Genomic DNA, 21,339 nt, shown 5'->3' with positions numbered 1-21,339 from the left:
ATAACGAGCCGTCCAATCAAAGCTCTGGTGTGTTCGATATTATAATATATACCCAGAGCTCTGATTGGACAGCTTGTTATTCCCAGTGCCTATTGCCTGTGCCTATTGCCTGTGCCTATTGTGTTTAAGTCTTTAGCATTCTTGTACTAGATAATTGTACTAAATTTAAATGAAAAAGATAAACGCTAGTGTGCTCAAATAGTCAGCAATCAGTTGTGTTTGGCTGTGCTCCATTTAGCATTATAATATATTTATCAATTAAATATTTACAAGTATTTGCGAATTTATTTAACCTCTATTCTCTTGTTTAAGTACTTTTACTTTTCGCTAGCAAGTAATGATTCTGTGAAGAAGTTCATGCAAAATGCGAGAAATTATCATGCTCCAAATTACATGATCAATGCTCCAGATTTGGCATTGGTAGTTTCAGATGCGAATCTAGGTGATTTACCTAAATCAATTATTACGAATGAGTCGTACATTGTTTGACTTTAATTGGAAAATAATAAATTGAGGAGTGTATAATGAATAATGGGATCTTTTCCATAAAAGCGAAGGAGAGATAATATAGTTTTCAGTCACATTACATTCCAGATCACGAAGAATTCCCGTTCGTCATCAGATACCATTCTCGATATTATGTAGCTCAACTAGGCTCGTTTGCGATTGGATGTTTTCTTGGGAAGAAAACATCGGATGATGCTCGTGACGCAGTTGAATGGAAACGCTCAGCTTGGCTTCTTGTTGATGTAATCCAGTCTTATTGACGTGTTTTGCCACGTGGTATGTATGTGCTCTTGTGTCCTTGTGTATGCTCTTCGAGTTAATTAATTCTTCTCTAAGTGATTATAAAGTCTATTAACAAATCGATAAAATTCTGTTCCGAAGTCATATCCTAAGCAAAACAAGTCATTATAATATCAAAATAATGTCATAATTCCAAAATGATCATTAAGTCATTTTTTAATCATTTCAAATTCATTTTATTGTTATTTTGTTTTTATATTCTTATGAAATATTTATCTATTTTTGTTATGAGATAAGATATATCTTACATCCTCATTTATTTCTTTTCAGTCATTATTCGGCAAGTGACTGGTTAGTATATGATGATCAGAGGAGTATACAGGAATCTCAGCAATATTATGCACAAAATGATGACATCTATGGAGAAAGATTATGGAATAGTGCAAGTAACACAGTTGCAGAAAGCTGCTTTACAGGAACGTTGCATACTCGTTGATAAACTGGATAAGCCTGTTGGTGAAGCTACCAAGCAAGCCTGTCATGAGATTAATATGGAGGGATGTGTACCGCTACATAGGGCATTCAGTGTCTTTTTGTTTAATAGTAAAAAGGAATTGTTACTCCAGAAGCGATCGAGCTCCAAGGTAAGAATCTCCTTTAATATTTTAAAATATGATGAATATCTTGAATATCTTGAATTTAACCATGTAAGTAAAAATTGAATAATCAGACTCTGGTAAAATATGTATTGGTATTTTGAGTCACTTTTGAGAATTATTCCTGATTTACATTATAATTTTGTAGGATTGAAATCACAACTAAAAAATGGTTTTTCCTTTTTCTGAAAAATTTAATTTTTTGATTCATATCAGTTTTAAAGTAAAAGAAGGATATATGAATTTGGAAACTGATATTCTTCAGAAATCACATTCAATTTTATTTATCATAATTTTCTAAATAGATTAAAATTGAGATTAAATTGAAATTTAACCAATTAGAAGAAAGAAAATCAATATCAAGTTTAGACTTTGTTTTTTTATCAAATTTTAATCTAATTTCAATTCTAATATATAGTATGGCTTAATAATAAGATTAAATACTTTGACTAAAATTAAAAATAAAAATCTTAAGAAATCCATAGTAAAAGTCTTAATTGTGATAATCTTAATTGTTAACAAACTAAATTTGTAACAAACTAAATTTTTCGTGTGAAATAATTATGTTCATTTTTCTACAAATATTTTTCATCTCTAATTTATATAATTTATATTATAGATAACATTTCCAAATTGTTATACGAATACGTGCTGCAGTCATCCCTTAGCGGAGATTCCTAATGAAATAGAAGAAGAAGATGCTATAGGTGTACGCCGAGCTGCGATAAGAAGACTCGGTTATGAGCTGGGTATATCTAGCGATGAGATCAAACCTTCTGATTTATTTTACTTGACAAGAATTCGTTATCAAGCACCTAGTAACAATCGCTGGGGTGAACATGAGATCGATTACATATTGTTTCTGCAACGGGATGATCTCACCATAAATCCCAATCCCGATGAAGTGAGCGAAATTCAATGGGTGTCGCGATCGGAGATCGAAAATTTTATGAAAACTATACCATTGATGACACCGTGGTTCCGTATGATTTACAATTTTAAACTGCTGCAATGGTGGGATAATCTACATGCCTTAGCTGAAATGCAAGATCATCAAAATATAATTTTGTTGGATTGTGAAATGGATTAATTTATTCACATGCATAGATCTTATGTCTGTTCTTTTTTTAGCTGAACTTTTTGTGTACCATTTATTTTTTTTTTATAAAGAGAAAAAGAGAAAAGTTGCATGCAAGTTTAGCTGAAATGAATAGGCTTCTTATCACCAAAGTATAAAACAACTCATCTAGTACATATTACATAGGTCGCTGGAATAACAATTCTTGTATTACTGAGAATATATTTAATGGATTTATGGGATTTAAGTTTATGAAATATGTACCTGTGTTTTCTTAATTTAAATATTTTCTGTATAAATTGTGCAATTTATGTATTTGTAGAAATATTTTCTAAATATAATCAGGATTTTGACTAGTCGTTTTTAAATTTTTATAAAAGAATGGACTTGTACTTGTGAATGTTATACTTGAGCATTTCCTGTTGCAAAATGTATATATTTTATTAAATATGTACATATATTTTATTAAATATGTACATATATTTTATTAAATATTATATTTGAATATAAGTAAATAAAGTTGTTACTGAAATTCGCTTTTATCTCTTCAACATTTTTTTGTTTCTACTTTTGCATGTTCCTAATTAATTTATTTCCGTATTTTTTAATACTCTTAAACCGCCACATTGTTTCTAGACCATGAACTACATTTACAGCTCTTAATGAGTGACATACACACTCCACTATTTCATTTTGTCAACTCTAAAGGCTGCGGAGATGTAGATATGTACTCATTTAACTGGTTGCTCGTTCAAAGCGTTCCCAATTATTTGGACGTCTTAATTAATACGTCACTCGTTGTGTCAATGTCGATGAATATCTATTATAGTGACAAAGCATGCTTATGTTTATCATGATGTATTTCAAATTTTTTGGTGAATAATAATGTAGTTGATAAAAAAACGATTTCTTTAACAAGAAAATAAAAGATGTAAAATAAGTCTTTCTCAATCGATGGCCTTTCAAGAAAAGATACTGAATATAAAATGTAACCTTTCCTATTTTTAACTATGTGATATATGTAAATTTGTGCAAATATATAAATGATATTATACTTATAATTTATGTGCGTAGTTTTTCAAGTATTTATAACAATTAATTCGACATTAGTTAGGATACGATAAAAGGAAATTTAGAAAAGTTTAGAAATATATTTGCAATATATTTTCTTATAATTTTTTAGATAAACATTATTTCCACAACACTCTGTATATTCTTATAATACAAAAAACATAAATGAGTTTTTATAATTTGAGTTTTATAATTTGAGTTCAAAGATTAAATTAATATGTTCTAAAAAATAAAAATTTTATTTTATTTAATATGTTTTAAAAATTTCTTATCATTATGACCTTTAGATCAGCTATGTAAATCTCCACCTTAATGATTGTATTACTCATTTTATGACAACATGCTGTTAATTTCTTTTACTTTTTTGCTTACATATTTTAAATTTATAAGAATAGAAGCATCCGACATCATTAATCGTGAGGATGACTATGAAACTTTAGATGTAAAAATAAAAGGCTACTGCGCATCTTTGTAATACTTCTCTCTTACGTTACATCTGCTTAATTCTACATGAATAAGTATTCGCGATCAGTCGCGGAAGGGAATTAGATAAGTAGGGAAAATAGGTTGTAAGACGAGAAGCAACCCAGTTTAAGACACGTTATCTTTGTCATTGTCGTGATCATTAATATACATGTTCCCTTATTTCAGTTCTCCTTGATCCATTCATGACGCTCTTTCGTGGGTGGGATATATAAACGTTGTTTGTCTCTTCTTCTTGCTCCTATCTTGCAAGAGCTCGTTGGTGCATATATATGTCGTGTAAATGATATATCCTCCTTTTGTTTATGCGAGTATTGCTACCGAGTGACGCGAGGCGCGAAAAAGAAGCCGCTCGTGGACGAAGAGTGAAATTTATTTCTCTTCTTTTTTTGTAATTCCTGAATATTTAAAAACAGTTAAATCATTGTGAAGATGGTGCATTTAATAACACAGTTACGGATTGATATTTATCAAGTTTTTTGTCTTTTTCTATTATTTGGAACTGCATTTGGTTACGCAGCACCGAATATAATCGTCTTGATGGCTGATGATTTGGTAAAATATATTGATAAAAACAAAGATACTTAATTGATAATTATATTATAAAAAATAAGAATAAATGAATATGTATTACATTTTTAAATATATAAATCTTCTCTTTTCCTTTCTTTATTTAATTTCTAAAAACAGAGTTTTACAATTGTTAAATCCTTTTTTATTTATTGTCATCTCCTTACAAGAAATGAGGATTAAAATTTAATTAAAGAGAAAGAAAAAGAAAAGTTAGAAATATTCTATATTCTTTTAAAAAATTCAGATATTTAAATATATTTTACAAGTATACCTAGTTATAGAGTTTTAATATACAATAGAATATACAATAGTGTTAATATACAATAGAAATTTAGAAAAGAAAAGAAAAGCAGAAGAATAGGAAAAATCTTAAGAAGTTTATGAAGATCAGTTCTGAAATTCTGTAATTCTTAAGAATATACGTGTCATTTGTTAAATATCAAAAATATAAAAATTTCATAGATTGTTTTATTATTATGTCCGAATAGTTGTGTAAAATTTGAGCATTATCTTTTATTAAGTTAAAAGTTACTTATTGTTAGTATATAATTCTTTTATCTATCTTAATTTTTATATAAAATCGCACTTTGTCAATTTACTTATTCGCAAATTTGATGAGAAAGTAATTAAGAATTAAATTACATTTTGCACATATTAATAAGACTATTAATAAGAATAATATTTATATTACATATACATATATAAGTTTGCATAAACATCATTATACTTTGCGTTACTCGCGCTTGCTTTATACATACAATTCAGCACGATTAATTTACGCAAAAGTGTTCCAGATTAAAATTATCCTTAGTTAAGTTAATTATCGTAGCTTACGTATTATCTACGCCTCCACAATCAACAGTACGCATGTCATGAATTGTGACTCATTCCGACACGACGAAATGATAATTCCTACACACGCCAATTACAATTTAATTCGATCACGTAATTTTTATATGTTAGGCTTCCGGTATGAGAAAAGTTGAATGTATATGTTCTAATAAACATCAACTGTAATATCAAAGTAACATCAATGTAATTTAATTTATAATTTCCCATTCAACAATATAAATGTTACATTACGTATAACATGTGTTATATTATAGTTATAGTTATGTTGAATGAGAAATTATAACTATAATTATGTCACTGCTAGTTGGTATTTGCTGCACTGAAAGAAAAGATTGATTAAATATGACATAATATTTTTAACTGATTGCAACAGCCAATTAAAAAATGCCATATTTTACTATCTAAATTGTTACAGCAGTCAATCTTCTCTTTCAGTATGAGATTCATCTTTCAATAATTGTAAATTATTAAATTATTAACACCTCGTTTTAATTACTAATTAATTTTAACTAATTTTAACTAATTAATTAATTTTTTTTTTTATTATATATTTCCGTATTATATACATGTTGACTGAAAATAAAATACTCCAAATTTTTAGGGGTGGAATGACGTTGGTTTTCACGGCTCGAATCAGATATCAACTCCAAACATAGACGCTCTAGCATACAATGGAATTATATTAAATAGACATTACGTTTTACCGTCCAGCACACCTTCTAGAACGGCGTTTTTTACCGGAAAATATCCGATACGTATGGGTATGTATTATTCATTGCTTTAATAATGCCATGAATTTTATTTACCCACACTACAAAGTTTGTGCGTGAAAAATGGATTCCATCGTCAGCTTTTTTTCTTTTCCTTTTTTTTATCTCAGAGATTCATATCAATTTTATTAGTTTTTTTTTTATCATTTCGCAAAGTTTTATGATATTTATGAACTGTGTTCGACACAACAAAAAGATACGTGTAAAGGTCGAAACAATTTATAACGCTGATAATAAAATTTTATTTCATTTTTGCTGCATATACGAATAGTTATTTTTATATTTTTGCCTGTTGAATACGAATCCATTGATCAAATCGCTTCAAAATTTTTAAGAAAGACGCTAAAAACGATTTTGGAGATTTCTATGAAAGCTATGTAATACAGCGGATCTTTTTTTCTAAATTTCATTAAATTAATGCAGTCGCGTGAATTAACAACATCTGAAATGCTCTCGTATGTAATCGATCTATGTTGTTCGATACAGGTATGCAAGGAGAAAGTATACAGGGTGGTGAACCCAGAGGACTACCCCTCAGTGTGAAGATTTTACCAGAACATCTACGGGGGTTGGGATACACGACAAAGCTGATTGGGAAGTGGCACTTGGGATACCATACGCCTCAACACACTCCCTTGTACCGTGGCTTCGATTCCTTCCTTGGCTTTTATAATAGTCACATTTCGTATTATGACTATAAATACTCATATCAGGTACATATTTCGATCGAATCGATCATTTGATAAATCATCAAAGCGCATGTAAAGTTTTATCTCTTGTACATTTTATTAACAATCTAGTTTTACGAGAAAAATATAATAAAAATTATTTGGAGATTTTTTAGAGACAAATTATAAAAGAAAAGAAAAAGATTGTGCAAGTATTTTAGAAACTAAACTAATTAATTCTAATTTTTACAAATTTTTCAATTTTAGTATACTCGTGACTAGTTTACAATTTCAATAATTTCCTCTATTTTTTGTTTTATGGAGTTAATCAATTTGGCTTCTGAGAAACTAAAATTCTTTCTGTCTTTTATTCTTTCATCTTTTTATAAATTGTGTACTTTTATTAAATTGTAAAATAATAAATAATTGTAAATAATTAGTTTTTAACTAATATTATCATAATAAATAATTTTTATTACGTTTTCTATGTGAGACTTATATATTTGTATATTTTTATAATATCTAATACATGCATAACATGATAATACGTAAGAAAATTTTTATCCAGATAAATATTCGTACAAATTTGTTCCTTAATTAATTTTTTTCCGAACAAACTAATACAAACTAATATTATTTTGACGTACAAATGGTTTTAAAAACGTCAACTTATTTGCTGGATTGTTATTACATTTCGTTATTCGGTATTCTTTTTTCATGTATATCAGAATATGAGCGGGTACGATATGCATCGTGGTGATGCTCCGGCTTACGGCTTAACTGACAAATACGTGACGGATCTTTTCACCGACGAGGCAGTCAGGATCATTCAGACTCACGACCCGTCTCGACCACTTTATCTCCAAATATCGCACCTTGCTGTTCATGCGCCTCTCGAGAATCCGCAAGATTATGATCACTACGATAAACGATTCATACACATCCTGGAACAAAATCGCCGCAAATATGTCAGTACGTATGATTATATTAGTGGCAAAAGATAATTGTTTTACATTGATCAATAACTGCAAAAGTTTACGTCAAATAATTAAAATAAATATTAAATGTTAACTTATAACTTTTAATCGAGTATCTTTGTTATCTTATAATTTTTTTGTTTATAATTTCATTAGAAATGGTATCAAAATTAGACGATTCCGTTGGACTCATCGTCAATACTTTGAGTAGTCGGGGGATGCTGAGGGATTCAGTGATTCTTTTTCTCACCGACAACGGCGCGGCACCCGTTGGTAAATTTCGCAATTATGGCTCTAATTTTCCCTTACGCGGTGTAAGTATTTTAAGTTACTATATTAAATTAATGAATTAAATTTGATAGTGCATTCTTAGTAACTAATTTTCGACGGTCGTGAGAAATAAAAAAAAATATCTAAAAGTACATTATATTCTAGTTCTAAAATTATATTATTTATGACACAGGAATGTTTATTATTGTTATTATTGTTATTATGTATTGTTGATAATTATTATATATATTATATATATCATATTTCATATTATTGATGTATTATAAATATAAAAAAATCTTATCTTATTTATTTGAAAATTTTCCGAAGATACGCACGAGCTTATGAACACTTTGATGTTTTAAGAGACACAGCGGTATATAAGAGCGTGATTTATGATGGCAGATGAAATATACCCTTTACGAGGGTGGAGTGAGAGGAGTTGCTGTGCTATGGTCACCAAGATTGCGTAAAGCAGCACGTGTGTGCAACAACCTGATGCACATAACCGACTGGCTGCCAACCCTCTATGCCGCCGCTGATGGCGATCTGAGGGATTTGGGGAAGATCGACGGGGTGAATCAGTGGTGCATGTTGAGTGACGGCTATCCAATAGTCAGGGACAAGCTGCTGTTGAACATCGACGAGATTTCCAAGACTGAGGGTGCCATATATAAACAGTACAAACTTCTTCGAGGTACTTTGTTATGATTGAGTAAAATAACACAATACAATTTATATGTAAAAGTGCCTGGATTTCCGTATAAATAAGTCTTTCAACTAAAGTTCAAAAATGAAACTTTAAAATATTATAATCATAAAATCATAGAATACTGTAAATTGATATTAACCTTTAAAGTAGATGGGGATGCTCGAAACACTCAAATAAAATTTTATAGTTATTTTTACTTATATAAATACTTTCACAGTGCTCAACTTGTTTTTATTGGCTTTTAGTACTTACAAAAAATTACAGGATCGATCGAGGACGGTTGTTATGACGGATATCATCGACATTTCGAAAAAAGTTATAATATATTTCCGCTTTTTGGCAACAATTCGAGAAAAAACATACAGGAGGATGTGCCATCCTACACCGAGACCATTCTAAAAAGTACGGTATCACAAAGCATCACCTATCATTTGGGTGGTCCAGTTACTCAACCAAGCACAATGGTTCAGTTACGTAATGAAGCTACAGTCTCTTGTCTATTCAATGTCAGTTATTATAGTTTTGTCACTTGTAATGTCACCGAGTGCCTCTTCGATATCGAGAACGATCCCTGCGAAACGAAGAATATCGCCGAACAATATCTGAGGGTGAGAAAACATCAAATCTGAAGAGTTAACTAAATTAAGAAAGGACATCTTGTATCAATTTCTTTTCTTCTCACAGATCGCCCGGGAACTGGATCAGATTTTGGAGCAATATGCGCGCAATGTTGCGATGCAGATCAAGCCGTCAGTAGACTGGCTCGCTGATCCAAGAAGAACGAACAATACGTGGGAACCGTGGATACCATCATCAAGCGATATATTTCCTAACGCGGCTGCTCAACTGGCTGGTTTGGCGTATTATCTTCACATCGAGATCATTCTCGTAGCAGTCATATGCAAAGCATATTCGTTTGAACAATTCGAAACGTAGATGTACACGTAACGAAATTCCGTCCAATTAAAGTATTCGCTGTCACGTGGAGCCGATTTCGAAGTTATATCGAGATCAAGAAGCATTTCTGCATCTTCGTTTTTCCTTCACCCGTTTCTTTAGAGAGAATTACGCTGTAAAATATGCAAAGTTCTTACACAACATTACAAAGCATGTGACGAGTTTATTCTTACATACGTAAATTTGCATAAAACCTTAAACGTGAACTATGTCTGAATCAGCATTTACATTATTCGGCGAATTAACATTTATTTTATTTTATGTGTGCTATTGAGCACCACAGCAGTTTTCTTTTTGCTGGACATGCACATAGACATTTATGAATAAAAAAACGGTGCCTAAAATAACATTCAATTGTCACAATAAAATGAAATAAGAGGTCTGTTTTTTATTTCTGCATTAGATGTACTAGAATTAATTCTTTTTTTTGCTTTCTACAAAACAGATCTAAGATGAAATCTGATTGTGAGATTAATTGATGGTATTTCACTGTCCAAGAAATCGACTAGATCAAGAAAAAGTGAAAATGATTTTATTTTGACGTATATCATAAAAATTTAAAAAATGATTTTTTTGTTGTAAAATTTGAAATTAAGAATCAAAATAAAGACATTTTGATTTTTTGTTAACTTTTATGTGTTTCTTGAGTACTTGTAGATTTATTGAATTTTACATATCATTTTAACATCATTGTAACATTGTGTGTTACTTCGATTAATAATCCGACTTGGATCGAAGATATAGCTTATTCTATTGTATTATTATTTCGAAACAAATAGGAAGAAAATTACGTACAGAAAGGAAATCTTATCTCAAATAATCCCTGGCCAAAAAAATTCGATAAAAAAGTATAGAAAAACTACATAAATTGAGACAAGATCTTAAAAATTCTTAGTTTTTCAGATATTTGTAGTGGGACGTAGAATGGTGTTATTTGTTTTATGATACAAGATACATAAATACAACGAAGAAATCATATACAGAAAGGATTTCTTGATTTTTAAAAAACAGTGCCACTCCACGTCCTATTATGAATATCGGCGGAAAACTAAGAATTTCTAAGATCTTCAATCTATATAGTTTTTCGTAAAAATTTCACATAATTTTAAATTAATAGTCTTACTAATTATTTAACAATATTTTTATTTAACTCTAACTCTAATACGACCGAGAATCGATGGTTCTTTTTAGACTGATCTAATCTTACTGGTTTTTTTATGAAATATCTATCTCAATTAATACGTATTCAAATCTGTTTCTTTCTGTGTCTTTCTTCGTAATTAAACGTGTCAGTTTAAACGGATTAGTTTTAAGCAGAATCGTAAAGTTCGTAGTTCTCGTAAGATTTGTAAAACTTACAACTACTTATAATTTTATGTAATATCTTATGTAATATCTTTACAGACAGCCTTTTGCTAGCCGTAAGTTTTATGAAAAATGATAGGTATTAATGAATTATCGTATATTTTACGATATATACACAGAATTATAATATTAGAATTATAATATTAGAATTATAATATTAGTTATAAATTCTTACAAGTTTTATGAAAACAAATTAAAAGTCTCACAATTCTGCTTAAAATTGACCGATGAGTATTTTATTATTTAATTTGTGTTAAAATTATGCAATCTTACGTAAAGGCAAATTATTATTCAATTAAATTTTAGTATTTTTTAAAATTAATATTTTATTATTACGAATAATTATATTATGTATGTCTTAGAATTAAATAATTTATAATTAATCGCACTAATTGTATGTACATTGTACATTAGATAGGAAATGTATAAAAACTTTAAAATAAACTCAATATCCGGATATTTATAATATATTTATAATATATTCTAAAGCATCTTTTCAATATAGGTTCCCATATATTAAATGAAAAGATATTGTACTTACAAATGATGTATATGATAATTTTAACTTTAGATATATCTATTATCTTCTCACTTACATCATTTTAATTTTAGTTGTGTATAATAATACTATAATTATAACACCGCAATGCGCATTTGCATTTTTATTATTTAACATTATAATATATATATATGTTTCATTGTTAGGTGTCGTTGCGACATTAGATAAATCGATCGATCGAATAGTCGATGCTCTAAATAGAAAAGATATGTTAAAGAATATGATCATAATTTTTATGTCCAATAATGGAGAGCCGACTAAAAGACGCTTGACAAATTTTGGATCCAATTATCCATTACGGGAGATAAATGCAGCTTTGTTCAAATAAATATTATTAATCAATGATTCGCGATCAAGACAAAGAAAACTGGCGGACGGAAATCCGTTATCACAAATACCAGAATTTTGATAAAAATGCAGTATTAATTGGACATTATAAACTTGTTAAAAGTACAGTAAATCTTTTTATTGCTAAATTTAATATTATTATAAATTTTCTTTCTCTCTCTCTCTCTCTCTCTCTCTCTCTCTCTCTCTCTCTTTCTCTCAAGTCTTTGATTTCATCAAGAATTCAGTTTAAGAATAAATGATTAATAGAAAAATAAATTATGATCTTTTTCATACAGATAAGTTCGAATATCAGAAGTATTATATTTATAACAATGATAGTGATCCGTCATATCCTAAATACAACATGACAAATGTATTAGAATTACCAGCCGCATTGACCGTAGCGAATGTTTCAACTCATGTGATTGCAAGTAAAATAAAAGAGCTTTAGAAAGAGTTCACATTATTTTGTGAGAATCTTATAAATTCTATCAATTGCGAGAACCATGCTTGTTTGTTGGATATTTATAAAGAAATTACAGATATATCCTCAAAGTATTCTAAGATAAGATTAAATTAAAATTGTAAAATAATAATTATTTAGGAGAAAGAGGGTATTTTAAAATAGTGAGAACTGCAACTCATTTCTTGCATTTAGTGATAGTGCAATTATGCTTAATGTCACACACTACACAACATGTGACTATAGAACACACGCGCCGTTTCAGGTAAACATTATTTATATGTTATCGATGATTTTGGTATAAGTAAGAATGAATTGCAAATATCTAAGAAAAATTTTATATAAAATCGATCATTATTTATCAATTATAGAAGTTTATATTTAAAGGATATATATATATAAAATAATCCATGACATTCATATATATTATCAATGTGAAGTATAATTAAAAAAAAACAAAATTTAATCGCTATTGCCTCGTATCATAGCGGATAAGTCTAAATAACAAAAGTTTTATTTTTTGTTTAAAATTGTGTTGGTTATATTGATAACATATGAATGCCATTTAAAAATAAATTTTGAGGTATCTTTTGTGAATGAAGGGTTATAATTATTAAAATGAATAATCGGCTTTATTTTCCCTTGGATTTGCAGTTCTATTATTCCCCTTTACATTATGTTATATGTAAATATTCATTTCGTAAAAATATTTCAAACAATTGCAAATAAGAATAGAGATAGTTAAGTATGGAATAAGTTAATTATAAAACGTTTACATCAGTTTTTGCAGTTATGTTTTATATTTACATCATCTAAGACTATATTATTAAATTGTAACGGTTATATGCATCAGCAATGACTTTGCTAGGAAAGAAAATGGCAAATAATTACGTAATCATCATTCCATTTGGCGGAGATATAAGATAAAAATTGGAAAAACTGTCTTAAAAAACATCGTTACATTTGCAGAATGTGTAGAGATTGAAAGTGCTCATGGACCTAATTTCTATTATATATAGAAGATTTATCAAATATTCCCTTGTTACAGTCGAATAAGACAGAGAAATGCTCGATTATAATTGGTTAGTTCTCTTTGTTGGTTCTGATTTGAATCTTCGGTGGAAATTATACCATAGATTGCTATAAACAGCTTCGTGAAAGAGATCAATTTAGACCCCGATTGCTGGCTATCTGTCCAACTTTAACAACACTTGTTGCTTGTTGCTGTCTTGGTTGCCAGACTATGAACGACCAAGCAACGAAATACATTTTATAATGAACGAAACTATATAGAAACATAACTTCACTTCGATCTTGTCTGAGATCGTTTGCGATTTTGTTGAAGAACTTCATTGATATCAGTTTTAAAAAACTGATATCAATCGTTATCACAAACACACTTAATCGTTATCACAAATAGATGAATTTTAAAGTTAATTTGATATTATAGAAACATATTTGTTACATTTTTAATTGAAGATTTAAATGAAGAACTGCTTGAATAATTTTCTTCTTTTGTATTCTGACACAACTTAAATTTTATTCTTCTCGTTCTTCAATAATTTTTTGAAAAAAAAGATCGTATAATAATTTTTGAGAAAAAAATGGCGCTTATGTTTATTAGCAGGGAATTTTGATAATTGTAACTTGAATTAGAAGAATATCACTCGGCATATCACTCTGAAAGTGACCTAAAAGCTTTTATATTTAAATATTACAATGTTTATATTACATGTTTTTTTCTGAGTAGATATCATCATCTTTGGGGATGCTTTTTATGACCAAGACTGTATCGAATTGAAATTCCTAAAAATACGAACGTAGAATCAGTGATCATACATGTCTTTCAAAATTTAATTTTTCATCACGATGTCGTCATTAAAAATCAAGCGGTGACTTGTTGATCCAAGCAAAACGAAAAATACGTGGGATCCATAAATACTATCAAGTGGTATATTTCTGTACAATGCGATTGCTCAACTGGCCGGTTTGGCCTATTATCTTCACACTGGAATCATTCTCGTAGCAGTCGTGTGCAAAGCTTTTGTTTGAACAATTCGACATGCAGATGAGCACGTAACGAAATTTCGTCGGTCCAATTAAAGTATTCGCTGTCATGTAGAGCAGATTTTGAAGTTATAGTGAGATAAAAAAGTATTGCTGCGTCTTCGTTTTTCATTCACGCGTTTTTTCAGGAAGATTACGCGGTAAAATATTCACTATTACAACAGGACAACGCATGCGATGAATTCATTTTTACACGCATAAATTGCACATAAAATCTTAAACGTGAACTATGTTTGAACCAGCATTTGTATTGTTCGGCGAATTATTAATATATATTTTATGTGTGCTAAAGTATAGCATCACAATAATTTTCTTCTTGACGTGTCCGCAATAAATACAGAATGTTCAAAATAACATTAAAGTCACAATGAGATAAAATCATTGCAGATTAAATATAACTTGACAATAATATTTCACTGATTGTGGATTTTTTAAATTTTATCATCATGTCATTTTGTCATTACCGTAACATTGCGTATTACTCGCATTACACGACGATACAGCTTATCCTGTTTGGAATTTGTAATAAAAAAATGTTTTTTAAAAAAGAATAATATTGTGATTCTTTTTAAATATATTTTTAATATTTTAATTTTTAAAATTTTAACATTAAATGGTATTAAAAAAAACATATTTAAAAATTATTAAAACATATTTTTTTATCTCTGTTGAAAATTAACGAATAGAGAAAAAATTACGTATTAAAACTAAAATTTTATTCCAGATAATATAATGTGGACAAAGATAATTTTATAGATAATTTCAAATAGTCTTATTAATTATATTTAAAAAACAAGTTTTTGTTTAACTTTTTACGTATCAATAAATTTTAAATTTTAAATGCGTGTTCATCTCCTATGCTTTATTTGTGTGTTTCTATTGAGGATTGATGGCCATTTTAACTAATTTAAACTTGCCGATTATGAAATACCTATCTCAAATTAATGCGTATTTAAACCTGTTTGCATGTTCATTTTTTGCATGCGCGGAATGAAATTTTATATATATAGCAAAATAATTGCAATTCTGGAAAAACATATGTATCTATTAGTTTAATAAAATACATCTTTTTTGAGTTTACTTCGCTAATTGAGCTTTTCATTGTTTAATTTGTGCTACAATATAATTAAGCAATCTTACTAAAGGTAAATTATATTTTATAGTTTCTCATTAATTTATTATATTTTCCTGATACTAAGAATAATAATTTATAATTAATCGCATAAATTGTATATACATCGCATATGATAGGAAAGATGTACAAATTTTGAAATAAAATCAATATATGGATATTTTAAATTATCTTTTAATTATGTATTAAATGAAAAAATGTTGTATTTATAAATGATATATATTACAAATTTATTTTTGGAATGATAGGACGATTGAGTTATTTGCGATGCACTTGACATTTAAGATTGCAACAATCTTTCATGTCATGGAAAACTATAATGATAAGATAAAGATAATGATAAGTTAAGAAAAATTGCAATTCTCAATGAGAAATTTTCAATGAGAAAAAAGACAATAGAATCGAATCAATATTGATTCGATATCAAATCGATATTGATTTATCGATTCTATTGTCATTTCTCACTGGATATTTTATTTTCATTTCTCACTTGTATTTTATATCTTATAAATATGCATGCATATAAAATATATCGTTACAATGAAGTCGTGTTAATCGTATGAATACTATCGCTCTGTCGTGTATATTAGGTGTAGTAAAAAGAAATCATTATTTTTCCATTCAATTTCATGCAAAAATAATGGATTTCTTTTTACTACACCTAATATATATAAATTTTTTTGCATGTCGCACTTTGCAGTAACCAGTCCAATGCAAATTTAGACGAACGTTCAACGTATCTTTACGAAACTACAAAGAAAGCGAAATCTACAGATTATTATAAGATAAGATAACTTTTTAAATTTTTTATCATAATTCGTTTATATATAAAGAGAAACTGTAAGAATAGATGGATTAGTTTTTGATCACTTTATTGCATGCTAAACTTTAAAGTCTCAAAATTTAAACAGCTCATGATATCGATGATTCCACGTGAGAGCATATGAATTTAACGTATTTGATAATATCGAACTGATAGAAGAATTAATGAAAGTGACAATGAGTTCGAGCATGCTTTCTTTTGCTTTCTTACTGATAGTTTTAAGTGTAACCCTTTATTTCGGTTCGACTTATGCTTCTACGCAATCACCCAATATTGTCGTTATCATCGCTGATGATCTTGTAAGACATTATCATTGTGTTATCTGTGTAATGAAATAATCTTATTCTTTTGCAGAGTATAAAAACTAAGTAATTTATAATATTTAAGTTAAAAATCTAATCTAAATCTTCCATAAATAACTCAGAACTAACTTTTTACTTTATTTTAATTGGAGAACATTTGTAAATGATTTAATTTTCATGCTTTGTATAATACTGATCATTATATAATATAATATTGATCATTGATAAGTATTCAAAAATATCTGATTTAAACTAAAGTTATTACTTTTGATAATTTCGAAGATTTAAAGCTTTGAAAGAATTCGAATTTTTAACTTCAAATTTTTAAAGTTTTACATGTTCTCGCTTGGCTACAAATTTCTTTACAATATAATAATTACGAAACTAAGTGGTTGCGATAATGTTTTTAAAACTAAAAATGTCCCACTTTTTCTGCTATAGTTTTGAACAAATGTTACAATGACGTTGTGACAATTGTTGTTTATGAAAATTGCTACATTTAAGCTGTGACAACATTACAGGAGACGTTTTAAAGCTCACTTTTGCATCGATTATATAAAATTATACAGTTTAAGATATGTAAAAGCGCTTACTTTCTATATATAATACAGTAGCAAATTATATCTTATTGAAAACAAAAAATTATACTGAAACAAAGCAAGATGCATTTTAAAGCTAAGAATATATACTTTTACATGATATTAATAAAATTTAGAAAAAAGTTACTATCCAGCAGTATTACAACATAAAAATCATCAAAAAAATTTCATTTTTTGCCTTTTTGATAATTTTTCGGAATTCTCATGTTCAGCATCTGAAAAACTATGACAAATGATAATGAACATTTAGTGATCCAAAAATGTAAATTCGCTACTAATGTTACGTAACACATTTTTAAATATATTTTAATTTCGTTAACTAAGGGATGGAACGATGTTAGCTTTCACGGTGCCGATGAAATTCCTACTCCGAATATAGACGCTCTCGCATACAACGGCGTGATATTGAATCGACATTATGTAATGCCGATGTGTACGCCGTCAAGGGTAGCTTTCCTCAGCGGGCGACATCCCTTAAGGACAAGTAAATCATTAATTATTTATTATTGCAAATAAATTTTATGTGTGTGTGTGTGTGTGTGTGTGTGTGTGTGTGTGTGTGTGTGTGTGCGCGCGCGCGTGTGTAAATATTAGATACTAAACTTAGTTTCCGTGGCTCACATTTATGGCTTCAAAAGACTAATCGTTCTATCATCGTGGAATCCATTTATTGCCACAAAAAAATGTGTAGCTAGCGAGGACAAATACTTTGATAGATGTATTTTTGCTTTTGATATCGAGATAAATGAGTTTTTTAAGCAAAAAAACCGCAGAAATTAAGTTTAGTACCTAATAATATGGTGTGCCGTGTCATTTTATTGTGTAGTAAATTACCGCAACAATCTTCTGTTGTATTTCACTTGTCAGCTTAAAATATAAAGATTGTTTGATTTATTTATATTTTATTTATTAATTATTTATTTATTTCCATTTTATTTATTTATATTTATTAATACTAAATTAAAAAGTATTCTAATAAATAATGTTTCAATTTAAGACCATTAAAAATGTTTAATTAAAAGATGCATCAATAGAACATGGATGCAAGATATTTGAAAGTTTATCTTTAAAATATTATTGTTAGTCTTTCCATTATTTGTACAATTTATATTTTTATTAATTCCCATAATCATTATTGTACGTTATAAAATGTGAAAAGACGCCGAAGCTGTTTGGATGAAAAGAAAATTATTGGAATTTAATTTGTGAATTAATTACAACACAGGTATGCAGGGCTATCCCTTGAAAGGAGCTGAACCACGTGGTCTGCACTTGAACGATACTCTTTTACCTGAGTATCTTCGTAAACTCGGATACACTACTCATCTCCTAGGGAAATGGCATGTTGGTTATCTCACGAGAAATTACGTACCCACTCGTCGTGGTTTCGACACTTTCTTGGGATATTTCAATGGCCTTATTCAATACTTCAATCATACACTAATCGAAAACGTAAATTTTCTATAATTAACTATTGTTAGAAAAAAAAAAGATAGTTTTATTATATTGAATTATAGTAGAAAAAAATCGATATATTTTTTCAATCTTTTATTCGATGACGTAATTGTTATAAAATTGTTTGCAACAGAAAATAAAGATTTAATTGGTTTGTCAATTAATGATAAACAATTTTTTCTAATCTTAAAAAATATATATCGACATCAACTAAAAGTAACATAATATTTATGTTATAATTTTGCATTTAATTTAATTTGTTTAAGACAATGAAAGAAAAGAAGAAAATTATTATTTATCGTCAATTGATAGAACATGTATTATCTGTTGCAAGCGATTTTATAACAATTACATTAATTATCGAATAGAAAATACATCGATATTTAGTTGATACCAACACTACTAATTAAGATGTTATATATAGCTTTGGCCATAAGTTTATAACAGCTTCAAAAATTGATATAAATATTCTACATTTAAAAAAAAAATTAAAAACAGTTTTATTAGAAAATAATGTTTACTTTTATTATTTAAATATTTTATTAGTTCTCTGTAACTTTTGTTATCGTCAGCACTTTTTCATCGGAATAAATTGAGAAGATTTGTACTTTTGAGTAGATTTGTACTTATATACTCAAGATTATATAATAATGTTAAGTAATATACGTTATTTAATACGCTGAATGACATTTTGCAGGAACAAGTAGGCTATGATTTGCACCGTATCGTAGGTGACAATCACACAATTGAATATAGATATGACTACATGACTAATCTTATAACCGAGGAGGCTGAAAATATTATTTTATCGCATAATACTGAGAGGCCCATGTATCTGCAACTAGCACATCTCGCTTCACATGCTAGTAATGCTGAAGAAATTATGGAAGTTTACGACTGGAAAGAAACGAATGCCACTCTCGGCTACATTCAAGACATAAACAGAAGAAAGTTCGCGAGTAAGTACAAATTTCTTTTATTAAAAGTGTCGTTAACAGTACATACATTTTATGAGAAATAAAAAATTGCGTCTTAATAGTGATTATGAATGGTTCCTAAAAACTCGTTTCGTATTTTTACACTCAATTCTGTTGATAGCAAATATTTTGTTGTTACAGCGAATTTCGTTAATTGTTGTATGAACAACAAACAAACAGATTGTTTAAAAAAATCTAATCTTTTATTTCCTTAGTTTTGGAACGAATCAAATAGTTTTCTTTTTTAATAAATTTAATTTATTTTGTTGTAATGCATTGTTTATGTAGTATTTATTACATAAAATCAAAGTTACAAAGATTAAGAATCTGCAATAAAATTTGATAGAATTTCTTCTTGACTCTTTTTTTAGGTGTCGTTGCTACATTAGATAAATCTATCGGTCGGGTGGTTGATGCTCTAAACAAGAAAGATATGTTAAAGAACACAATCATACTTTTTATAAGTGATAATGGAGCACAGACCGAAGGTCCATTATATCAAAATTTTGGATCTAATTATCCATTACGGGGGGTAATTACAGCTTTGTTCAAATTGACATTACAACTGTATAGTAGAAATGTATAATTTCAAATAAAATGATGTATTTATAGTTTTTAAAAAAATGAAACAATGCATTTGCAGTTGAAAAGCTCGTTGTATGAAGGAGGTGTTCGAGGTGCCGCGTGCATTTACTCACCCTTGATTGAGAACTCGTCGAGAGTCTTAACGCAATTATTTCACATTACCGATTGGCTACCCACGCTATACTCCGCGGCTGGCGGTAATTCAAGCGATTTATACCAATTGGATGGTATTGACCAGTGGTCCACGATCAAAACACAAAAAGCTAGCAAACGAAAATCGGTTGTCATAAATATCGAGGACATTGACTACAGTGCTGCATTAATGGGACGTTACAAACTCGTTCAAGGTATATATTTTTTTTATCATTTAATTTTATTGTAAATTTTCTTTCTCTTTCTCTTTTTCTCTCTGATTTCATAAAAAATTCGATTTAAAAATACGTGATTAATACAAATGAATTCTGTTTCTTTTTTCTTATACAGATAAGTCCGACTTTCAGAAGCATTATATTGACTATAAAGGTAATGATCCGTCGTATCCCAAATACAACGTGACAAATGTATTAGAGTCACCAGCCGCATCGGCCATAGCAAATGTTTCAAATCATGTAGTAACTGCAAGTAAAATAGAAGAGCTCCGAAAAGAGGCCACGGTAGTTTGCGAGAATCTTACGACCTCCGATTGCGAGAATCGCACTTGCTTGTTCGATATCTATGAAGATCCTTGCGAAGTTATAGATATATCCTCGCAGTATCCTGAGGTGAGATTAAATCAAAATCGCAAGGTAAAAAACATTTGGGGAAAAATAAGGGAATTACGAACACGAGGTAACTATTGCGGACAATACATACTATTGCGATATATTGG

The 21,339-nt window shown here is 28.8% G+C and overlaps 3 protein-coding genes across 6 annotated transcripts in view; all 3 read left to right on the top strand.

Moving 5' to 3' along the window:
* Positions 1–211: 211 nt before the first annotated feature.
* LOC108685236 (isopentenyl-diphosphate Delta-isomerase 1) lies at positions 212–2,669 on the top strand. 4 transcript variants are annotated; one of them, XM_018189946.1, is made up of 4 exons: positions 212–442; positions 595–787; positions 1,078–1,391; positions 2,023–2,669. In XM_018189946.1, the coding sequence occupies exons 3-4, from the start codon at positions 1,107–1,109 to the stop codon at positions 2,491–2,493; spliced, it is 756 nt and encodes a 251-aa protein (XP_018045435.1). In that variant the 5' UTR covers positions 212–442; positions 595–787; positions 1,078–1,106; the 3' UTR covers positions 2,494–2,669. The 4 variants fall into 4 exon arrangements, with proteins under 4 accessions (XP_018045435.1, XP_018045419.1, XP_018045445.1 ...); XM_018189930.1 differs by having other exon boundaries at positions 213–442; positions 595–783; XM_018189956.1 differs by lacking the exons at positions 212–442; positions 595–787 and adding an exon at positions 792–842.
* Positions 2,670–4,288: 1,619 nt separating this feature from the next.
* LOC108684808 (arylsulfatase B-like) lies at positions 4,289–10,168 on the top strand. Its single transcript, XM_018189307.1, has 8 exons — positions 4,289–4,590; positions 6,062–6,221; positions 6,717–6,943; positions 7,627–7,870; positions 8,032–8,189; positions 8,551–8,842; positions 9,122–9,465; positions 9,542–10,168. Exons 1-8 carry the CDS (start codon positions 4,468–4,470, stop codon positions 9,791–9,793), a joined length of 1,800 nt encoding a protein of 599 aa, XP_018044796.1. The 5' UTR covers positions 4,289–4,467; the 3' UTR covers positions 9,794–10,168.
* A 6,561-nt stretch (positions 10,169–16,729) lies between these two features.
* Positions 16,730–21,339, top strand: part of LOC108684522 (arylsulfatase B-like) — a 5,293-nt gene continuing 683 nt past the window's right edge. The window contains exons 1-7 of the mRNA XM_018188886.1: positions 16,730–16,852; positions 17,779–17,938; positions 18,680–18,906; positions 19,607–19,868; positions 20,258–20,418; positions 20,530–20,818; positions 20,955–21,232. Of these exons, the coding sequence (XP_018044375.1) occupies positions 16,730–16,852; positions 17,779–17,938; positions 18,680–18,906; positions 19,607–19,868; positions 20,258–20,418; positions 20,530–20,818; positions 20,955–21,232 (1,500 nt within the window). The remainder of the gene's footprint in view (positions 16,853–17,778; positions 17,939–18,679; positions 18,907–19,606; positions 19,869–20,257; positions 20,419–20,529; positions 20,819–20,954; positions 21,233–21,339) is intronic.

Source organism: Atta colombica, unplaced genomic scaffold (assembly GCF_001594045.1).
Source record: "Atta colombica isolate Treedump-2 unplaced genomic scaffold, Acol1.0 scaffold100, whole genome shotgun sequence".
Classification (NCBI taxonomy): domain Eukaryota; kingdom Metazoa; phylum Arthropoda; class Insecta; order Hymenoptera; family Formicidae; genus Atta; species Atta colombica.
Note: the sequence above shows the minus strand (reverse complement) of the source record. Positions and strands in the feature narration are given on the sequence as shown.